Genomic DNA, 21,243 nt, shown 5'->3' with positions numbered 1-21,243 from the left:
TTCATTCTCTTTAATTACTCGATTCATGATTAAAATCTGCCATTGAGCAAAGCTTGAACAAGCTTCTTAACACTCGGTACTCTTAATTGTTTCCTCGAACCAAAGATGCACATCTTTGTACCACTTCTGCGGATCTGAACTCTGATTACATGTCAAGACAGAGTCCACAACTGGATCAAACGATAGTTACCAACCAATGACACTGAGGTGACTAAAACTAGTACATTTCTATCCTACCACTAACCGACTGTGTCGTTGGTTCATGATTGCTGATCTGGTTGCAAGAGTGAAATGTAAAGCAAGTCTGAAATAAAACTCCAATAAATTGATGGGAACAGAAGTTATAGCAAATGTGACCAGAACCTTAACGCAAACTGTTAGAATGTTGTACGGTTAAAAGGGCATTCTACAGTGTTTACACCGGGTCTTCAGTCATTCTAAGGAAAAATTTGTTAACATGAAGAATCATTGCCATGCAATTAATCTGAAAAAATTGTTACCAGGGTTGTAACTTAGCGCGTCTTCCGTCTCTTTAATCTCACCTGTAGACGTCCCCTTTCTGCGAGCCTCTGGCCGGTGGTGCTGCGCTTCGAAGAAGCTCCGGGGCTCGGTAGAGCATTCGTCGAAGCTCCTTTTTCTGGTGGTCAGGCTCCTCCTGGCCTGACTTGAATTCGTGGAGTCCGAAGTCCGAGATCTGTAGCACCCATCGACTGTCCACCAGGCAGTTACTGCTCCGCAAATTACCGTGCGATATGATGTCGCTGTCGTGGAGGTAGATCATTCCCTGAAATTTCGGGAGAAGGACCGTGCGTGGATTAGCGCAAGTCTCAATAAAAAAAGAAGTAAAAAAAAAAAAAAAAAACATGTGTGCTCTCCATTTCAGCTCTGCGTAAATACTTTCTCACGTACAGTAATCCTCCCCAAATCCACTCGTCAAACTTGTATCGTATATCTACTCTACTCTCGTGTTCTCGCATCAACTACTCTTAGCTTACTTCAGTAACCGAAAACTCCATTGACTTCGGAACGCCACCCTCGTTTCACGTGCTGATTATACGTCGTACGGTCAAAACCTCGTCATTTTTTGACGACTTGACACAGTCCTTCGGTACCCGTCATAGAAACTACACCCCAGCAAACCGAGTTGAAGAAAAATTCCTTGCCCTTAGGGTAGGTGCCCGACTTTGCCGGAGAGGATTATGCGCCTCGGTAAAAAATGATGTACCTACGTCTCGTCCGTCGTATGTACCACGTTCATCGACGGAAATTGACTACTTTTTTTCACCGTCTCGAGCGATATTGCTCTGCCGATTGACCTGCTGCCCTCGAGTTTTGGAATGGAACAGGTTCGGAGTATTCCCACACATTTCGGAATCACCGCACTCTGTTGCAAGATTCTTGGACACGGAATGCACACGTTTAACGGATGAGAAAAATACTCACCCGAAGCAAATCGGCGACCAATGACGACGCGAACATCGGATCCAACCTCAGGTCGTCGTTTTGCAACAAATCCCGAAGCGATCCCCGAGCGCAGTAGCCCGTCACGATGAAAATAGCCCCGGGCTCTACCACCGCCCCCATGAACGGTATCAAGTTCTCATGCCTAATCTCTCTGATCTGCTTGAGCTCCTTTCTTATCGTCCTTGTCATGTCCACCGTCTTTTTATAGATCGGTTTCACCTCCACTATGCTTTCTCTGTAGAGAGCAACTCGCGTGTGCGCTTTTGGAGTGCAACCCGGCTCGCCTAGGTACACCTGTCAAATGTTTGAGAAGCTTTGTAGACATGGGATTACGGTGGATATTTCTATCTGAAAGGACTCCGCAGAATCCTTATGGAAATCGGCTCCCGATCGAATTGGCTGGATTTTCGATATGTTATGAGTACATATCTACCCGATCAAAATTTCTCATGACCAAATGTCTCAAAAATCAGTAGTTTCCGAGATATAGACTTTGAAAAAGGGGTGTATGGATGTTTTGATATCTATGGATTACGCCATTTTTAGCAATTACAAAGCTTCAAGGGGGACTTGAAATCAAACTTATCACCCAAAAACTGCACGGCATATTCGCAGAGATTCCGCAGACGCGTGAAAAACAGGACAAGTCGATTATTGCAAGAGTCGGAGGGTCTCGTTCTGCACGCGAAATCTGACGTCGCACCTTCTTCCGGTAAACCAGCGAGTTTATGAATGGAATCGACGCATTCATGGAACTAATCACAGCTGCCTGCCTATCTCTGAGAATCGGCCGTGCAGTTTTCAGAGTGATTTGTTTGATTCAAGTCCCTTTGAAGCTTTATAACTCATGAAAATCACAAAATCGATATATGTCAAAAAATCTGAACTCCCTTCTTCCTAAGCCTGTACCTCGAAAACTAGTGATTTTTGGGACTTGTGGACATCAAAACTTTTGCTCGGGAGGATATGTACCACAACATACTGAAAGTCCAGCCAATTATACCCGGAGCCAATTTCCGTAAGGATTTTGCGGGATCCTTGTATATTCCAATAACAGTAGATACGATAACGAATACACGCAACATTTGCGTCTCGTCGTGCTTACCACGCTTTTCTCGTTACAAGAGTCTGAAACGTCGCTGGGAATCATGGTTAGGTCCTTTAACTCTATTTTCCAAAGTATGCAGGCCAATTTTTGTTCGTACCTGTAATGCCTGCGGAAATTGAATCCGATTATAAAAATTAGAAGCTGAACCCATGCGTGTTAATGTCGGTATTGGGTAACGCTTGTGTAATTATCACCTGTTCTCTACAAACGACGATCCCATGTGGTACCGCATTTCAAGAACAATAGAATGACTATCCAATTATTTGCCAACATCAAACCGACGCGGATTGGTTGACGTCGTGTTTGAACAGTAAATTCGCAAACGCAAATAGCCGAGATATTATTACAAATTAAACAATTGATGTTAGTACCTACTCTATGCGGTATAATGACAGCGTGACTATTGGTGATAATCTGCAGCTAAGCCAACGATCCGGGATCTTTTAAAATGTTGATAATTATCACCAATTCTTGACACAATTCGAAGAAACGCGAATGAATTCCAAAGGCGTGGGTGCTAATGAATGCCAATGCGTAATTACGATATTTCGTTGAAAGATTTGCTGCTAAAGATGCGGTTAATTTAGGAACAGGAATGATAACGATCCTGCAGTCGGTTCATTAGCACGATTCGTAAGTTAGTTGTGTAATATTTATCTCCAAGGTTCACGACGCCATTATTTAATTTTCAAATTAACCTGAGGTTGAATATCATTCAAAAAGCGACAGAATTCCTGTTTTCGTTACACGTTAATCAATCGACAAATAGAGGGTTGAGTTAATACAATACAGGGAAAAATGTTTTTTATTAGTTTGACGGATTGAAATAATGAATATATTCCAACACCTATTGATGAATATCTAGATCTTCCGTGTTCGAAAAGTGTGTCGAGTTTCTTGACAGAACCCCAATACCGGGCAGACATTCAACTTGTTTTTCAAAAGTTTTGACTCTTGTTTTACTCGGAGTGTCCGCAAAAACAACCTCGGTTCAATCTATCGCGCTGTACCAAACTTTACTTGGATGGGACATCGCACGAATCGATAAACCCGCGAGAAAACTATTGAATCCCAATTGTTATTACACCAAATAACGCGGTTGTGTTTATCTTTCCTGATTTGTTACTTTTTCAACCGGCCCGTAAATAAATTTTATCGCTTTCCGCCATGCTCATAATCAGTAATTGTCAAGCATTAATCCCTTGACATTTATCCTCTGGACAAAAATTCGTATCACTTGATCGAGACGAGTGATTGACTCTGTCTTGTTTTGTGCCAAATCTGAACTCACCGGAGCTCAGAAGTTGGGCAGCAATTAAAGATCAGTCTATCAAACTGTCTGTATCGAGAGTTGGGAGAAAAGAAAAAACCGTTTCAAACTTTCCTGTAATGTCGTTGATGCCAGTCATTGTGAACACGGATGAAACATTTCTACATTGCGATGGAAATGGATCTGAGCAAATTCGAATAACACAAGGTGAGGTATCAAAAGTTTGGGAAAAGACTTGATTATTTGGTTGTTTTTAAGTAGATTTTAATGTTTCTGATTTCATTCTGCTTCCTGGACAGATTCCTGCGTTTTTTTTTTTTTGGACTACGGAGATAATTTATTGTACATTTTTTTTAAACGACCTGCACCGAGATCTGCATAGTGAAAAAATCAACCCAAAAATATTATAACCGGATCGTTAGCATCAGAGTTTTATCATTTCGAACTTCCTGGCAATAAAACTTTTTCTCAAATCATCGATATCTCTGTAAATTGTGTGATTCGAATTAGCTCGGATTCATTTCTGTCCCGCATAATATGGATGTTGTTTCATTCGTGTTCACCATCATCGGTGTAACTAACATTGGGGTATATTTTTCGAACGGTTTTTACTATTTTCCTTCTCCTTGCAGCTAGTAAATTCAGGACATTCTAATCCTATTCCGTCACATTTTGAATTCCGGTTAAATTATAACGGGACACGTCGGTGAAACATTAAACTTTTTGACTTGTTTAAAATTCGAACTCATAATAAAGCTCCATAAAACAAGAGGTTTTCACTCGGTTCTATATGTGTCTGCATATGTTATTTAAAATAACGTCAAGAGGTGGAATTTTTCAAAAAACTCCATGCGTAACAATTCTCGTCGTAAAAATCTGAAAAAATTAGGGGATCATTTATCAACTATTCGGAGCCGATCAAAATTCAAAAATGACCTTTTTCATGGACCACCCTACTGGTCACATGTGGAACGTAACTGATTGGAACCGAGTGAAAACCACTTGTTTTATCATAGAGCTTTATTGAGAGTTCATTTAAATTTTAAGTAGGTCGAAAATGTCTCCGAGTTTCAAAAACGCGTCCCCTTAATCGCAAAAAAATGAACCTACTTGAAGGCAAATACCGCAGCGACAACGACGAGGGCAGTCGCAGCCAGCAGGGCAACCTGGAGTCTCCAGTCTCTCCAGTCGTTGATGTTTGACGAAGGATCGTCGAGTTCCTCGTCGACGTCGTCGCGACAAAGTTCACCGGTGAATCCGCACTCCGGTACGGCTCTGGGCGGCTCAGGACCGACCCACTGAATTTCTGCACGGAATTGGAAATGAGGCGTCGTTTTGCGTGACGCAAAAAGTAGTCCAGTCAAAATAGGTCTGCATTAAAAATATTCGGCACGGTGGTATTTTTGTTTACAGGGATTTTTGACCCTCGGGAACTTAAATCTGAAGTGATTTCTGAGCTGCATAGCAAAGAAATTATTTCGCAAAACTTCTCCAGATGTCGTCGTTAGGTGGAATTTCTTTTGTCTCGATTTTTTAATCCGACTCCGTTTTCGACGTATGGGAACGTAATTCGATGTAGAATTTTCCGCTCTTCGCGATGGTCAAGGCATTTTTCGTCTACCGATGGCAGTTTTTAAGAAAAACGCGTGAAACGTCAAACTTTACTGTTTTCTCGAGACGCCGGTTATGCAGCTAAAAAATGACTTCAGATTCGAATTCCTGAGGGTCGAAAATCCCTAGACACAAAAACGCAGCCACATCCAGAATATTTTTAATTCAGACCAATTTTGACCGGACTTAAGGGACCAAAAATCGGTAATCACCTCTCTTCGGGTTGATGTATCTGAACCTCGGTATTCCGCCGGTGTCGTTTTCACTGTACTGGAAATAGCCGACGGGCTGCATGGACAGAATCTTGAACGTTCCGTTGGTCTCCTCGTCGTCGAGTAGCGATACCACCGTGAAATTACCTTCGGCATCTCCGTTTTTGTCTATAAAAACCTGTTCCGAAATACCTACACTTTTGTTTCTTGGCGAGAAATGAAATAGACGAAATGAGAAAAGGACTCGAAAATTTCCTCAATTCCATAAAATTGGTAATGCTGTTCAGGTATCTGAAAATTTCTTTTCCTTGTTTTTTCCCTAAGCTTACAAAAAAAAAACAAGTATAGAAGTTTTAAAATTATTACAATACTTTTGTTTTACCAGTTTGAAATATAGACATAAACCTTTTATCATTGAAACCTAATCAATTACTGCCGTATAGTTTCAAGATTGAATGGTTTTCACGTATTTTATCATTCGATAAAAATTGGGCCACCCTCTGAAACGCGAGACTACACCGAGATAAATTCCTAACTCTGGTTATTAAACAGTCCTCAACAGTTATTTTCATTTTTCATTACCATATCTGAAAAACACAGTTTTCGATCCATGCATATAATGTAAAAAGAAAATAAGTTTTGTTTCTGTCAACAGAGAGTCTGGTTAGAAGTTATTGTATACTTTATTGCAACTATCGTGATAATTTGATGCTGATGCAACGATAAATTTATGTTAAAGCCTTTTTTGTCCAACAAAAAACAAATGTAGGGAACTGTGCAAACATATCAATCGTTGCATTTACCAGAAAATATGTAATAGTATTGGCAACTATAATTTCACTAAACAGTCACTTGTACCAAATTTTGTTTCAATACCAACAATACTGTCAGCCATAATCCTAGCAATTGCTAATAACTATAAGAAATGATTTTATTTCTCAGTGTAGGTAAATCTCGAATTATGAAACTCATTATCACGTACGTCGTAACCCTGAAGCGAATGGTAGCTCCGGTTGCGAATTTTGCTCAATATCGCCGATCCGTTTCTGGGGTCTTCGCCCTCAGCAAGAAGCTCGGTTGCCGCCCTGGCGTATATCATAACCGCATCGTATAAATAGGCTGCTTGAATAGGCATCTGTGTGAAGAAACGGTTAGTTAAACTAATTTTAGTAGGATTCGTGCGGTTTGTGCGGCATTATAACGTGGATTAAAATATCAAGGTGGGATTATTCACAAAGCGGTGTTCTAGAATCCTGTAGGAAACCCATTAGCAAAAGCTCACTTATTATAGGTACTAATTAAAGCCGCAGCCTTTACAACTTAGTAGGTCGAGAAATCATGAGAGGACTTGAATAGTCGGATTTAAATATCGAAAAATGTGATTGTTTCTCTGGCCTTGAATACAGCGTTATAAATGATTGTACCAAAGTGTGCAGTAAACGATAATCGAGTCGAATCACGCGTGAACGCTGTGAGACATGTATAATATACTCTGATATTATATCTCTTGAAAAACAATTTGAAAAAAAGAATGATTTCACATTTATTTTATCATATCGATGCTGATAGCGGGTAAAAGAAACAAGGACTTTTCTCAAAATGATTAATTAGATCTATGATTTTTTTAAATCATTCATGTTTGGATCGCATAACGACGTTATTATAATTAATTAGTACGGTATTTATGCATTTTAAATACGTATAATCTTTATTTGTTTAATGCAGAGCCGATTAGTGCAACGTACGGTATGATAATCAAAAGCTTATTGTAACAAGCAAGAATCAACGCGAATGAATAATTGAGCGAGTAAAACTGGTTTAATGAAAAAAATTGTAATAATAAGAACGAAATTAGCTGATCCTTGCGAAATTTTCCATTCAAATGCGTAATATATAATATTGGCGTCATGTATAATATTCTGATTGAAAGTAATTGCGAGAATGAAAGTGATCGTATAATAAGCAGTATTCCTTACAAAATACGAAGTATATTAGCCACGTGCGAATACCGCGGATAATGAATTGTTTGCAATCGTTCGTCGCCTTTCAATAAACGCGCCACTTGAATGAATGTTCTGAAAATCTTTCAGCTTTTGTGTACCGACTCATTTCGCTCTAATAATAAAAATAGAGGAAGGATGAAATAGAAGGTGGATAAAGAGCGAAAAGAGAAGAAAAGTAAAACTGAGAATACGATTGAAGACGAGAAAAAGACATTTATATACTAGTTATAAATTTTCTCACTAACCGCAATTGTCTTGAAAATCTCACTGTGATACGGAACACAAAACGGCGGCCTCACCGAATAGTTCTTGATACGCTCGCAGACTTCCCTATGAAAAGATATTTTTTTTTTTTTTTATAACTTCTTTTAGCCATTCATTCATTTTTTTTTTTCTTCTTTCTTTTTTTCTTTCTTTCTCTCATTTAGCCATTATACGATGTTTAGTACAAGCTTGTACAGAGTGTCTCTAAGTAAACACCGCAGTATGTTGGGTTGCCTACCACTAAAGGGAACAGATATCGGTAAAGCAGACTTAACGAGACATCATCACTTTAACGTAATCTTGGAACGCGATCACTGACCGCTTCAGCATATGTTACAAACAAAAAAACAATTGTTCGGCCAAATTCAGACAACTTGATAAAACGGGCAGTTCAGGCTCACTCGCGAGAACATTTAAACGCGCTACTTGCGGATAACTCGGTAGGTCTGTGTTACCGATATTTTTTCCCCTCGGTGGTAGGCAACCCGACATACTGCAATGTTTAGTTGGAAATGCTCCGTGTTTAATATGATTTATTTCGAGCATATCGAAGGGATTGAGCAAGAAACTCACTTGAAGTTTGGATTTATTATGTGAGTCGGGGTTAGCTTCAGGACGGATCGAAACCCGAACTTTACATCCTGTGACATGTTCCTGTCCGGCAGATACGGGTCTATGTAATCTGAAAAAATGCACAGACAAAATCGCCTTTAGGAACAAAAAAAAAAAACAAACAAAGGTTTATTCAATCAAGGGGAAAATGAATTGAAGTAATTTATAAATTCTAAACATGTGAATTAAAAAAAAATGCTTTGTGTTATTTTAAATTTGCCGTAATGTAAGGTGCTTCAAATTATTTATCGTCCTCGTTGTTCTTTTCATCTTTTGTAAAATGAATTTAAAACTTGTTGAATGTAGAAAAAAATCTTTTAATTAAACTGATGGACGTACTTATTACAGTCATATTTTAAACCTGTGCGTGAAAACAATTTAAAAAAGCACAATTTGTATTGCGGGACAGCGACGACATTGTAAAGATACTTGCGCAGTTGATTAGGAGCAATATCTCATCTTCCTATCACGTAAATTTTTTGAAAATTTCGAGTATCCCCCGAGATAAATAATTATTAAATAATATTCATTTGCCGAGACACTGATCATTACAGTGAGACAAACCTTACGCAAGCTTGGGCTATTACGTACATCAAACAATTTAACACTGCTCCCTTTTACCTCCCTCGATCCACTTTACAGGGTCAAATTATTTGCTGCAGCATATCGAAACCCTGTGTAATTACAGTACTTTGTGATATAAACTCACTCCGTTGAGTTATGTCTATCCTCCTTTGAGGATCGTAGATCTTGTCGTCTACCGAAACGATTATGTAATCCCCCGTGTACAGTAGCCGCCGTTTTTGAAGACACTTGACGAAATCCACCAGCGCTATGTGCTCTCCGACGAACAGGTAGACTGCGAATCGTTAAAATCAGGCGAAACATATAATTGGTTAACTATCATGAAAACCGATAATTTTTTACCGCCATTTTATATCAATGAACAAAAGCTCAGAATGTATCGATAATTTATAATTAGTAATATTTAATATTCAACGATACTGATACGATAAAATAACGATTATCCCGTAAGAAAGTTAATGAAAATTATCGATGTTTGGCAAACTAATTTTCCGCACTCGAATGTGTTTCGAGCTCAAAATACATTGAATAATTAGAATTTTTTTTGTTTTTTTCTCAATCTTACTATTCAAATAACTCGAAAACTACGGGAGTGAACAGATCAAAAATCTTTTCAGTCCCAAGCTAAAACGAGCCTCATTGATCGAGAGTAAATAATGATTGAAATTAGATCGTTTATTTTGTAGATATCGTGTCGTAGAGATATTTGATTCAAAAAATGTTCAGAGCTAACTCTTTAGACTTGGCACATAGAAATGTTATGAAATGTCAAATTTGTCAACTTTTCATTTCCGGTATGTTCACTATTCAACAGCAACTTCTTTTATTCACTTTCCTTCTCTGACAACATAGTAACGATGAGTCGATAACGGTAAAAAAAAATTAAGCAGCAACAAATTTTGGCTTTCTTCAAAACCTGACCCGGCTTAAGAGATCATTAAACTTTGAAAAGAACAATGTTCCGTAAAGTTTTTACAATATCGAATCTCCGTCTTTTTTTCTGCAAATAAACTGATATCTAGAATTGTATATTGTAAATGAACTTATTTATTTGTAATTTAATGTAACAGAGGGAAAAATGTAACGAGGTCAAGTGACAACATTTCTGATTGGCACGATTCTTGTTAACGGTAGATTTTCCTTCACGGTTATTATTTCGATAGTCGCAAGTATTACTCGCTTTTCTCGAGGAGGAAAAATACCGATAATAAAATGAAATAGAAGGAGGTTTATTAACGGAAAAAATTTGAAATATATATGTATATTATACCGTGAACACGCAGCAGCAACCTTCTACGGATTCCTATAACATTTGTTATGTCACAGATATCGGGATATCGTATATTCTCCTACCGTTATAGCTGCAGTAGCGTTATAACCCTGAAATGTTTTTCCATTCAATAATCTCGCTGCAGTTTCGATTTTTGTACCGAAGAAATTCTAAACGAATGGATAGGATCCAATTCCCGACTTAAACTAATATCTTCAACGATTTGAATATTTGTTTAATTGAAGTTGAGACATTGACTGTAAGGATTCACGTCACGCAAATATGTGTAACAGGGTGTTTAACAATTCAAAAAATTTTGATTTTTCTACACGCGAATGCTAAAAAAATGCTCGCTTGTGGTCTAAATAAAAACCTCAAAAAGACAGCGCACTGTAACATCGGTTTTAGAGTGTCCGAAAACAATTTTTCAAAATATGTCAAATATTAATATTATCACCCCTTTGACACGTATTATCTCGTTCATATTTTACAAGAAAATGAATTATGGTTCAATAAAGTTGTCCGAAGTGCAATACAGAGAAATGCTTATACGGTAGGATCGCAAAAAAGTTTAATATTTTCATTTTTATCATATTATCTCTTTTATATTTTGCAAAGAAATGCATTACGGAATTTTTTGCAATACTTCTATATCACAATTTCTCTGTAATGCGCTTTAGATAATCTTTCTGGACCGTAATGCATTTTCTTGTCACAAATAAAAGGGATAATACGTGTTAAAAGGATGCTATCATTGATTTTTCGCGTTTTCAGAGAAATAGTTTTTGCAAATCCTAAAACTGTTGCTCCGTGTCTTTGGGGTTTCTTTTTAGACAAGAGGCAACCACTTTTTTTACGCGCTAGCAGAAAGATGGAAATGGATTTTTTTTTTTTTTTTTTTTTTTTCTGTTCGGCGATTTCACGTAAGAAAAATTTTGCGCGAATGGTTATCATTGAAATTTCGAAAGAACGAAAACACGCAATTCTTGTCACGGAAAGAATACTTTTGACGTGAAGACATGCATAAAAAAAAAGATGAAAATTATTTAAGCGAAGTGGGTATAAATATATGAAGTTTCTTTTTTTTTACAGCTAACGAGTACATCAACCATACGTTCAAAATTCAATGATAGCGATAAACGCTGTTCAAACCGTACTAGGTTATTGGAAATTCAAATAAAATCATAATTTTCACACGATTATATCGTATTGTTGTATAAAAATTATGTCAAAAAATTATATCCAATGAAATTCACCTCTAGTTCTCAGATACGTCGCCGTCACGATATCGTCCAATTTGCTTTCAAATATCGGTATGTAATCGTTGACGGTGAAGGTGTCCATCACGGTGATACCGTAATTCTGAAACACAAAATTACGGTTGTAATTATTATAATCATCTTTGTTTTTTCGTTCTTGAGAATAAGGCAAATAGAAATTCAGTCACGCTGAAATTCTATTTTCCTTAAGAAAACTTATTTGTATGCAAATAAAAAAAAAAGAAAATCGAAAAAGAAAAAGCGCTGTATAATCGATCGAAAATAAAACAAGCGGTACACTTTGACTATTCAAATTGGAAAATAAAATAATTCAATTAATGCTTTGAAACGTACAACAAAAATCAAGTCAACCAAAAATTTTTTTAAAGAGTTTATATTTAAATAAATAAATTTTGATTCTGTGCACGGAATAATAACGAAAATCTTCCTTTATTACTCATAAAGTTTGCTCTTGTATTTTTTAATAATAGGTAAATAATATAGGTAAAGGAAAATAGGTAATTTTTCTTAAAATTCGAAATATCGTTCTGGTTTTTACAAAAGCAAACTTTATCGAACAATACTATTTTTCCTTTTATCAGTTACGTGGATAAAATCAAAATTTGACACCTAGGACGCAAATTCAAAATTCGCGTTTACCGGTGTAATTTATGCATTGGAATTTGAATAATATTCAATCCGATCAACTTGATTTTGAGCTTTTGGACCCAACAACACACACGTTTTTTACTTTTTATAAGAACGAGGAAAGAATGATAGAACGTAATTATCACCTGCAAGTAATCCTTGAGCTTCTCACTCCAAGCTGGCCTAGTTTCACAGACGACGACAATCTTCGTCCAAGAAAAAGCTCTCAAGAGAGCGACGACACTTTTGCTTATTTTACTCGTAGGCGGAAGTGTCCTGGCAAACGTGTAGTACACTCGACTGTCCGATACTTCCGGGTCCTCGCATTTCTGCAGTCGGATATTGGAACGGGAAATGCGTCGTTATACAGTATCGATTCTGCAGAGCTTTGAAAAGCCGACAAATCCGCCAGAGGCTATAATATTGTTTAAACCACAAGCGGAGAAAATTGAAGGAGAAAAAAAAAAAAGCTCGTTCCGTAATAAATCGAATTTTCATCCCCTGAAGATTTATGGTGCGGATTGCTTTTTATCTTTTATCATTCTTCTTCTATATTTCACTCATAAAAATCAATATACGCGAACCTGTGTCTTTTTAATCCCCTAAATTCCTCGCTTATTAGCTTTTATTTCATCTTTATTTATGAAAAATGTGTCAAAGTGTTGTAAAATATTATTGTATACACAAACGGGTGAATGTTAATCCGTCTGTAAATACTGCAACGGCATCAACTTTCAAAAGTTGATCGATTTAAAACTTTTACGTAACACGCTGATATTCTGCGAACAAAAAAAAGAAGAGACTCAAGAAACTTGTAATTGAATTCGATTTTACAATTAGCTGCGGCGCTGTAATTTTATATAACATCACTATTGAGTGATAATCAATCTTGAGAAGCCTGACGTGAAATTTTTGGAGACACTGCGCGTGATGAGCGAATTATATTATTAGCAGCCAACGCAAGACGTTGTCTGGTTTACTTTACTCAGCAGGACGAAAATTCAATATTCTTTATTACACGTATACGAATAATTATCGGTGTGTTATAATTTTGAACCGATCCTTTCACGTTTTTGCAAAAAATCCTCACTTCTCAATTTTAGGATTGTTTAAATGTTTATACTAAGCCGTAACAAAACGGGACACGTAAATAATAATTTTCTCACATACATGTTTTATTACCTTAATTTCACCGATTTTAACCTCCAAAGTATTACAGCTGATTAAAACGAACCCGAATTTTCCAATACTGATCCCTGATTGGTATCTGATTAATTATTCAGCCATCGGCAAAGAGATGCGGAAAATTAGAATATCCGATGAGAACTGTCCAGACATTAAATCGAGGTAAATTAGAAGAAGAAAAACAACGTGAAGAGAAAAAAAAAAAAAAAAAAACGAGACTTCACGTCGGCGCCGTTGCCTTCAATTTGACAAGAAAACTTCACAGTATCTTGTAATTTAATCTCTCGCACACTTGGCGAAAGTTGGTGTGAAATTGCGACATTCATTAGTGAAAAATATCTGGCATTGATCACCTGATCACTAATTGATTTTCAATCAAATTTTCAAGCTTGAATGAAATTATCAAGCGATTTGCTAATGTTCGATAACGTTCGTTATTTCGTCTCGTTTCACAAGAAGGAAAGAACACTTCCTCAATATCCTACCGATTATAATAAATTATGCCGTATTATTTCCTCTCTTGAGGATGATCCAAAGTGACAATTACTGTAGCTAATGAGGCACGGCTTTATTGATTTACATTTAGATAATTTTGTCAAGAAATAACCGGATATTTGAAAGAGCGTCGGAAGCTGCAAGCTCCGCGTATTTCGTGCTGAATGCTGGCCACGTGATTTCGTCCTCATCGAAAATCCAAGAAATCCAAGGCACATCATTTATTTACTCTGCGTGGACTGCGTGTCGTCGAATCTTCGTTATCCTCGAATATTTTCCCTCCAAACTCCACTCCACAAAATGTAGAAACAAAAACTCGCCATCGATTACAAACTGAGAATTTTTCCGCACTAAATTTCTTTTCCATGCTGAACTGCCAAATTTTGCAAATTCCCACGAGCTTCGCGAATTTATTCGCTTTTAAGATCTATATCAAATCTGTCGGGTGATGAAAGCGTAATTTGTTCCAAACAATTTTTTTTATTTTTTTCTCACAACCTGCAACGACATAATTCTACATTGCAAAAATTTATCGTCAATTCCGTTTCTTTTTCATTTTGCCTCGAATTTCACTGTAAATCATTTTCATTTCCAAGAGCTTCGCCGCACGCTAATTAAACGCGAGTGCAGATTTATTCACCGCCACATATCAGCCGAAATCGCGGCACATTTTCCTCTATATATTGCCTCAGCATGTTTCGACAGTTTCGCACAAGCCAAAAGAGACATTTATTTCCCCGCAAAATCGTTTGCTCTTTATCAAGTCACGCACATTATCGTAGATTATATGTTCTCTTATCAACGGATTAAAAAATTAAATTTAGCGTAATATTTATCCAGCTGTAAAGTAATTTACAAATTTATTTGTTTGTTTCTTCTTTATAATTTTACGGATATCGGATAAAATTACTTTAAATCTACTTCAAAGTTCGCATCCCCCACCACCTATTTTGTGACCCGATTTTCAAGTTTGTGCAAATTTTTTTTTTTTTTTTTCCATTTCTCCGTTAGAACTCTCAAGTTATTAATATTCGTACATGTTACAATTTACAATATAATACAAGTATTGTACATATGTGTTTGTGTACATACGGTATTGGTCTGGGAATTTTTGTTAATTAAAGAAGAAGCAAAAGAAGAAGTAGAAGTTATCCTAATTTGCAATTTCCCCTACAAGCGGTTGATGGACCGAATTTATCGGCTGATTTTTTTCACCACTTTCGCCTTCTTTTTCTTGATCCTTGTTTGTTTTTCTTTATCCTTCATCGAGAAACGAGTCGTTTGGAACGAACTGCGAACCTTTAGGTCGGGAAGTTTTTCTTGTTCGAGACAAAAAGCGTAATCTCTGTAGAATAGATGCAGTTAATTTTTTTTTTCTTCACATTTCATTCTTTTTTTTTGCATAAGACCGCAAACAATGAACGATTTTGCGTCACCTGGTCGAACACGATACTGAGTAAATTGTATTTTACATCTAACAGATACGTTATTCCATAAACATGTATAACTTTTCATTCGTCAATCTTCGTTAATCGCATCGACTTATCCGGTAAAAGAAGATCAATTATATTATAAGCGTACCATTATATTTATTAGAAAAATTTACAGCTTTCGTTTACGTACATAATGAGTTTTTCATAATTACTGCAAAGATTAAAGATGCGGAAAATATCGAATGGATTAGGTAGACTTTTTACAGAATGAGAGACAGGAGCGATTGTTTTTAATATTTCTCTTTTTCTATTCTAACCAGAATCGAATTGCCGAATCGATTTGTTGGAAAAAACAAATTTCTCAAGCTTGAGTTATGATATAGTGATTATTTCTCTTTTAGAGAAAAAGATACCCTCGTATAACTTGAAATTTAAATAAGTTTTGAAACGTTTTAATTTTCTTTCGACGTTTCGCTGATCATTTCGACGAAAACGGAAACGAAAAAAGATCGAATATCTTTATTCAAGCAAATATCTCCATGTTCCACGTTCAATTATAATATTAAATCGAGTTTTAAAAGTGAGTTTTAAACCATGCTACAGAAATTGATATAACATATGTAGATGATTAAATTTCAGCACGGCTATCGCTGTATTTGGGTTTCGTTTTCCGCTCTCTTAACGTTTTGCAGTGCCAATTAATTGCAGAGATGGGAAGAAGTTTATTTGTGGAAATTGCGTCGCACTGTTCATATGTCGTGTCTTAATGGTACCTAAGATCGGTAACTAAGGAAAAGCCCAATTATCCGCCGTCCGTTTCAGCGGTTGATAAAGCATCGATGTTTGTGTTTACGCTCTTTTACTTCTCGTTGAAAAATAAACGCGCACACGCATTCGCACAATCGAAGAATCTTGTACAAGCTAAGGTTTGTTTTATTTCCGAAGAATGTGAATGGGACGGAGTTCAGATTCCGAATTTTTTGCTGGCGCGACTCAAAGTCAAGAAATCAAATTTTGACGAAGTATCAGAGTTTCGAGTGGTTCGAAACCTGACGCTCAAAGTTCCGAAAGGGCGAAAATGAGAGAATTTCAAAATCTGAAACATCGGAATTCCGGATGACCGAAGATTTTCAGTCATGTGAATTTCTGGCTCGGTGAAATTTCACCACTTTGATCTTTCTTTGTTTTTGATTTTCGATATTTTTACCTTCGGAATCCTGGTAATTCCGATTTTCGGGTTTTCTGATTTTTTACACCCACTCGTGGAGTAAACCACGCTGTGTGAGTATATTTTAATTTTTGAAATTTTACTCCGTTGAAACTTTATTTTTCGGAACTTTGAGCCGTCGGCTTTCCAACCATTCGAAACTCAGTTGTTTCTTCAAAGATTGATTTTTTCACTTCCAAGTTTCGCCACCAAATAATTCGAAACACGCCGCTTTCGGAACTTTTTAAATTCTGAACTTCAACCACACCTCATCTGAATTTATTTGCATAAATTCATAGACCGAACCTAGATTAATTAATATACGATTCATTTCATTTCAAGATATTCAAGCTTGTGCAATCGTCGTGATATTACATTATATTATTCGTACTTACATATGAAATCAACGGCAAGTTCCACGCCGCTGCTACAAGCGCTTCTGATCTACAGGAGTCGTCTGGTCCTATGAAAGCTACCGTTCCGGAATCCCTCATTTCCGTCATTATCCTTATACCCAATGCCGCCAGCGAGTCGGCGTTGCTTCTTCCTGGAAACGGCGAAAATCGAGATTTGAAATTCAGTTTTTCGGGTGTAGTTGAAAAGGAGAATCAAAAAACGCCCCAAGCGCGATTATTTTTTTTTTCTCTCTATTTTTCATTTATCCATCACTCACAATTTCAATTTCATGCCTTTTTCAATTCCCCTCATAGATTGTTTTTCGTACGTTCATTCCGAGAGAAATTTCAAACAGTGCTTATTTTAACGTCCTCAATAATAACTAACTACATTCATTTCTCATCGTAAATTAAAAACACAGTTTCGGATAAAATTGAAAATAAATTTCGTAGAGCCTGTAAGCAAAAAATCTACTAAACGTCGTCATCCTTTTTTCTATTTTGTAATCAATTCGATGACTTGTATTTTATTGTTAACCGTTAAAATATCTAATTTAATGTCGGTCCAACAATGAATTCATGATAATTTTCTCACTCAACGGAAAAAAGGAAAAGCGTGGTACTATAAATAAATAAACAGTCCTTCAATTCTGTTGTAATCAGAGAATATAATATCGAGAATTATAAATTACACTAAATGTATTAACATGTAACTCACTTTCCGCTGATTCGAACGACATTTGAACTTTTATATTGTTTTCTAGCAACACTAACAATTTTTGCAATTTTTCTCGGTGTATGAACATATCATTTTTTAATTGTTTCTTTTTTTTTTTTTTTGTATTATCTTCAGATTCACCTATGTCAGCAGCGAGGAACTTCATCTCTATTCCGGGCAAGAGATTCGGATCCGAGTTGACGGTGGCTATGGCCAAGGGTAACGCTCCGAGAACCACCTGTTCGATTTTAGAGTTTCATTAATGCAATCGTTCCGTTTCGATGCTCGTAGTACATAAACGTTTATTCGAGTTGTACGTGATCCTGTTCGATAGGAAATTGAGAGAATTCTCTCGAGCTTCTCGTCTCGTCTGCAGAAAGAATAACAACTGGAAGAAGTAGGAGGGGGAAAAAAAAAATGTCGACACTCCGATAGATGAAAATTTCCTTCCGTCATCATCCTGCAGCTTTTCGCCAAAAATCGATACTTCGTCGTTGATTTTGTTGTCAGATTAACGTTGATCATTGAGCGGTTATCAGATTTATCGGCACATTCGTGACAAATATGAAATAATAAAAAATGACAAACAAGCGATTAGATATCGACTTATTTCACTTTCTTCGTCGTTTTGGCAAAGGATTGAAATTTTTCAAAATTATACTGTATAATTTTGTTCATTTGTTTCTCATATTTCTAGACGAATCGTCGTAGATTACGAATGTGCAGCAATTCGACTAGTGAAATTGTCAAAAAGTATTGATTTCGAATTGACCTCCTCCTTAATCCCGTCAGCCAATCACGGTAAAACATGAATACCGCTTGTAAAGGGTAGAGATTTGGCCTCTAGCCAAGCCGGAACTGTTCTCCAGGTCATCTAGTCAGATTCGCTGTACCGATAAAATGTATCGTCATCGTCGGACAGACACACGGCGGAATTTTCAAGGAAGATAACTCCTGCATCATGCTTGGATAGGAACGGTATTCTCGAGGTTTCTCTTTGCCCGATATTATACATTATTCATTGCTTAATACTCAATGTATATGGCAACTCCTGCGTGATAACGTGTTTGCCTTTGCTTTATACAAGTTTCGCCACCTTATCGCCAACCTGCAACTAACGCTTCGTAATTCCACGCTTAAGGGTATGGAATATTACCACCCTTACCGACCGAGCAAACTCATCATTTTTCTTCCTATATTAAATTAACAAATGAACGGCAAAAGGTTCGAATTTCAGGAGTTCAGCAAAGTTACTCATGTCCCGAAAATTGTTTAAAAAATGTGTCGTTTTTGTTGACACGTGTTAATATTTACACATTTTACCGCATTTCAGGGGTCAAAAAGTGCATAGATGAGATACTTTGCGCAATTCCCGAAAGAACGAGGAGTAAAATGAATCGTCGTTAGATTGTCTTCGTGCGATATTGAGGTCGCTAGACGAGAACTAGAAATTACGGTGATTTCGTTAATAAAAGATGCTCGATCTTCGCTGCGAAAAAGAGCGACGCACCGTCGAAATTTGAAACCTTATCGTTCGTTTGTTTATTTAATATAGGGAGAAAACGGTGAGTGTGCTCTGTCGGTAAATGTAGGAGTACTACGTACCCTGAAGGATCACGGTTTGGAAAAAGATTGATACGTTTTGTCAACTTTCTCAGATTGTTGTATACGTGTAAAAGCTGCAGATATCTCTTTTAAGTTACAAAAAAATTAGTGAAGAATAAAAACATCGAAAAAAATCTATAAAATTTTTTGACGCGTACTTAGTTTGTACAAAAATTGTCATTTGGATCTCACCCTAGATTGGGAGAAAATTCTTTTTTTCGTGAAAAAATAGAAATTTCGACCATTTGTTTACACGCGCTATTTTTGCGATAAACAAATAAATAAATTTTGTATTTTTGTTCAGGCTTAAAAATAATTCAGGTACCGCGTGGAACGAAAAAACTGGGCAGTTGTTACCAAAAAAGTCGTTTAACAAGTAAAATGCTGGAAAAAGAAAGGTGGAAGGGTCCCGGCGGGAATTAAAAGGTTAAACCGTTTCTTACCTGACTTCTTCCGTATGAGCCCAAAAATCCTATAGTTAAACTTTTGTTGAAACTGTGAAGCCCCGAGCCGGTCAAATAATCGTACAAAAAATTGTAACCCTGAGCACCCGAAGCAAAGCTTGTCCTCGGACATTTTTCAAACTTTCTCGTATGATTTGCACCGATATCTTTAACAAGCAGCGGTACGAAAATCCACGTCGATAAATAAACGAGCCTCAAAGGGTAGACCGTCATTATTATGACGAATCGAATTGCCAATCCAATATCTTTATTCAATCGCTTTATTTGTTGTAAAATTTATTTATTCGGCAGGGCGATGCGACGTCCTCATCTTCCGTTTTCGATGCCATGTCCCTTTTTTTTTTTTTTTTTTTTACTGTCTCTTGTTGCTGTTCGCGATTTTTCGAATTCGATTAAGCGTTCGATTAATCATTCGTTTACGATTTCTTTAACGTTCAGGGACGAGAATTTTTACAAAACTATTCAACGTCATATTGCTGTTATATTTACTTTACAACACTTGTGTAATAACAATTGTTCCGCATTGTAATTTTTCCCAGTTCGCAGCCCGAATCGACAAAATCATTCTTGTATCAATACAAGTGAACAGACACTTAGATAATTAAACAAACAGCAAGTCGACGGTCTTTGTCGAAAATTTCAGTTCACCGTAATTTCATTTTCCAGAACTCCCGATATTGTAGGAAATTAATTCCATACCGCGATTCTTGTTTAGTTAGGATTTAAATTCTTAATTAGTATGCGGTTGCAATTCTCTTCGAATGTGCAAACGGATCGATGAATTCTGTGTTCACGATATTCATTCCTCGAGTATACAAACATATAATGTCACAACGAATTTGCTATTCTTCACTGTTTTTTCAACATCTTGTTATTGTTGCCAATGGTCGTGGTGGTCTTGTTTTTTTTTTTCCACCGCGGTGAAACGTGCGAGGATCTTATTTCTTATTTCCCTGCAAGTATCGTGGAGAAAATTTGGAGCGATATGCATAATGTATGTATAAATCTGGACACTTGGGCCGTCGGAGAAAAATCTTTATGGTTGCAAAAAATGAGCTTCAATAGCGAACGGTAGAAAATCTTTACCCCCGTATTTTTATTCTTGCGAGTATTATCTGCCTCTATCGGCTACACTGTATTGAAAAGATTACATTTTTACCTCGATTTTTACTCAATTCCAGACAAAATTCCAGTCCCTCGATTTGGTACAAATAGAAACTTAAGTTATATCTACGGTTGATTATTTTTCATAATTTCACGAGGGTGGTTGACGATTTATAACGGTAAATGAATTCGTTCCATTTTGACATCGTAAGTAAATTTTACAGACGGCGGTTTATAGTTATGGTTTGAAAATCGAAGTCAAACTTTTTTAAATTTCGTTCTTTTCGAAAAATTTTACTCGTTGCTCTGAATATCTGATAACACCCTTCGG

The 21,243-nt window shown here is 36.7% G+C and overlaps 1 protein-coding gene across 1 annotated transcript in view; it reads right to left on the bottom strand.

Moving 5' to 3' along the window:
• LOC107217808 (guanylate cyclase 32E) overlaps positions 1-21,243 on the bottom strand; it is a 26,000-nt gene extending 4,757 nt beyond the window's left edge. Inside the window, exons 1-14 of the mRNA XM_046730425.1 lie at positions 19,788-21,243; positions 17,881-17,977; positions 17,022-17,173; positions 12,453-12,635; positions 11,656-11,761; positions 9,254-9,403; positions 8,506-8,614; positions 7,914-7,998; positions 6,648-6,800; positions 5,666-5,843; positions 4,953-5,148; positions 2,570-2,678; positions 1,444-1,758; positions 543-784 (exon numbers count right to left, since the gene is read on the bottom strand). Of these exons, the coding sequence (XP_046586381.1) occupies positions 543-784; positions 1,444-1,758; positions 2,570-2,678; positions 4,953-5,148; positions 5,666-5,843; positions 6,648-6,800; positions 7,914-7,998; positions 8,506-8,614; positions 9,254-9,403; positions 11,656-11,761; positions 12,453-12,635; positions 17,022-17,173; positions 17,881-17,977; positions 19,788-20,021 (2,309 nt within the window). The 5' untranslated portion in view covers positions 20,022-21,243. The remainder of the gene's footprint in view (positions 1-542; positions 785-1,443; positions 1,759-2,569; positions 2,679-4,952; positions 5,149-5,665; positions 5,844-6,647; positions 6,801-7,913; positions 7,999-8,505; positions 8,615-9,253; positions 9,404-11,655; positions 11,762-12,452; positions 12,636-17,021; positions 17,174-17,880; positions 17,978-19,787) is intronic.

The sequence above is a fragment of the Neodiprion lecontei genome, chromosome 2, assembly GCF_021901455.1.
Source record: "Neodiprion lecontei isolate iyNeoLeco1 chromosome 2, iyNeoLeco1.1, whole genome shotgun sequence".
NCBI lineage: Eukaryota > Metazoa > Arthropoda > Insecta > Hymenoptera > Diprionidae > Neodiprion > Neodiprion lecontei.
The sequence above is the reverse complement of the archived record's forward strand: the minus strand, read 5'-3'. Positions and strand labels throughout refer to the sequence as shown.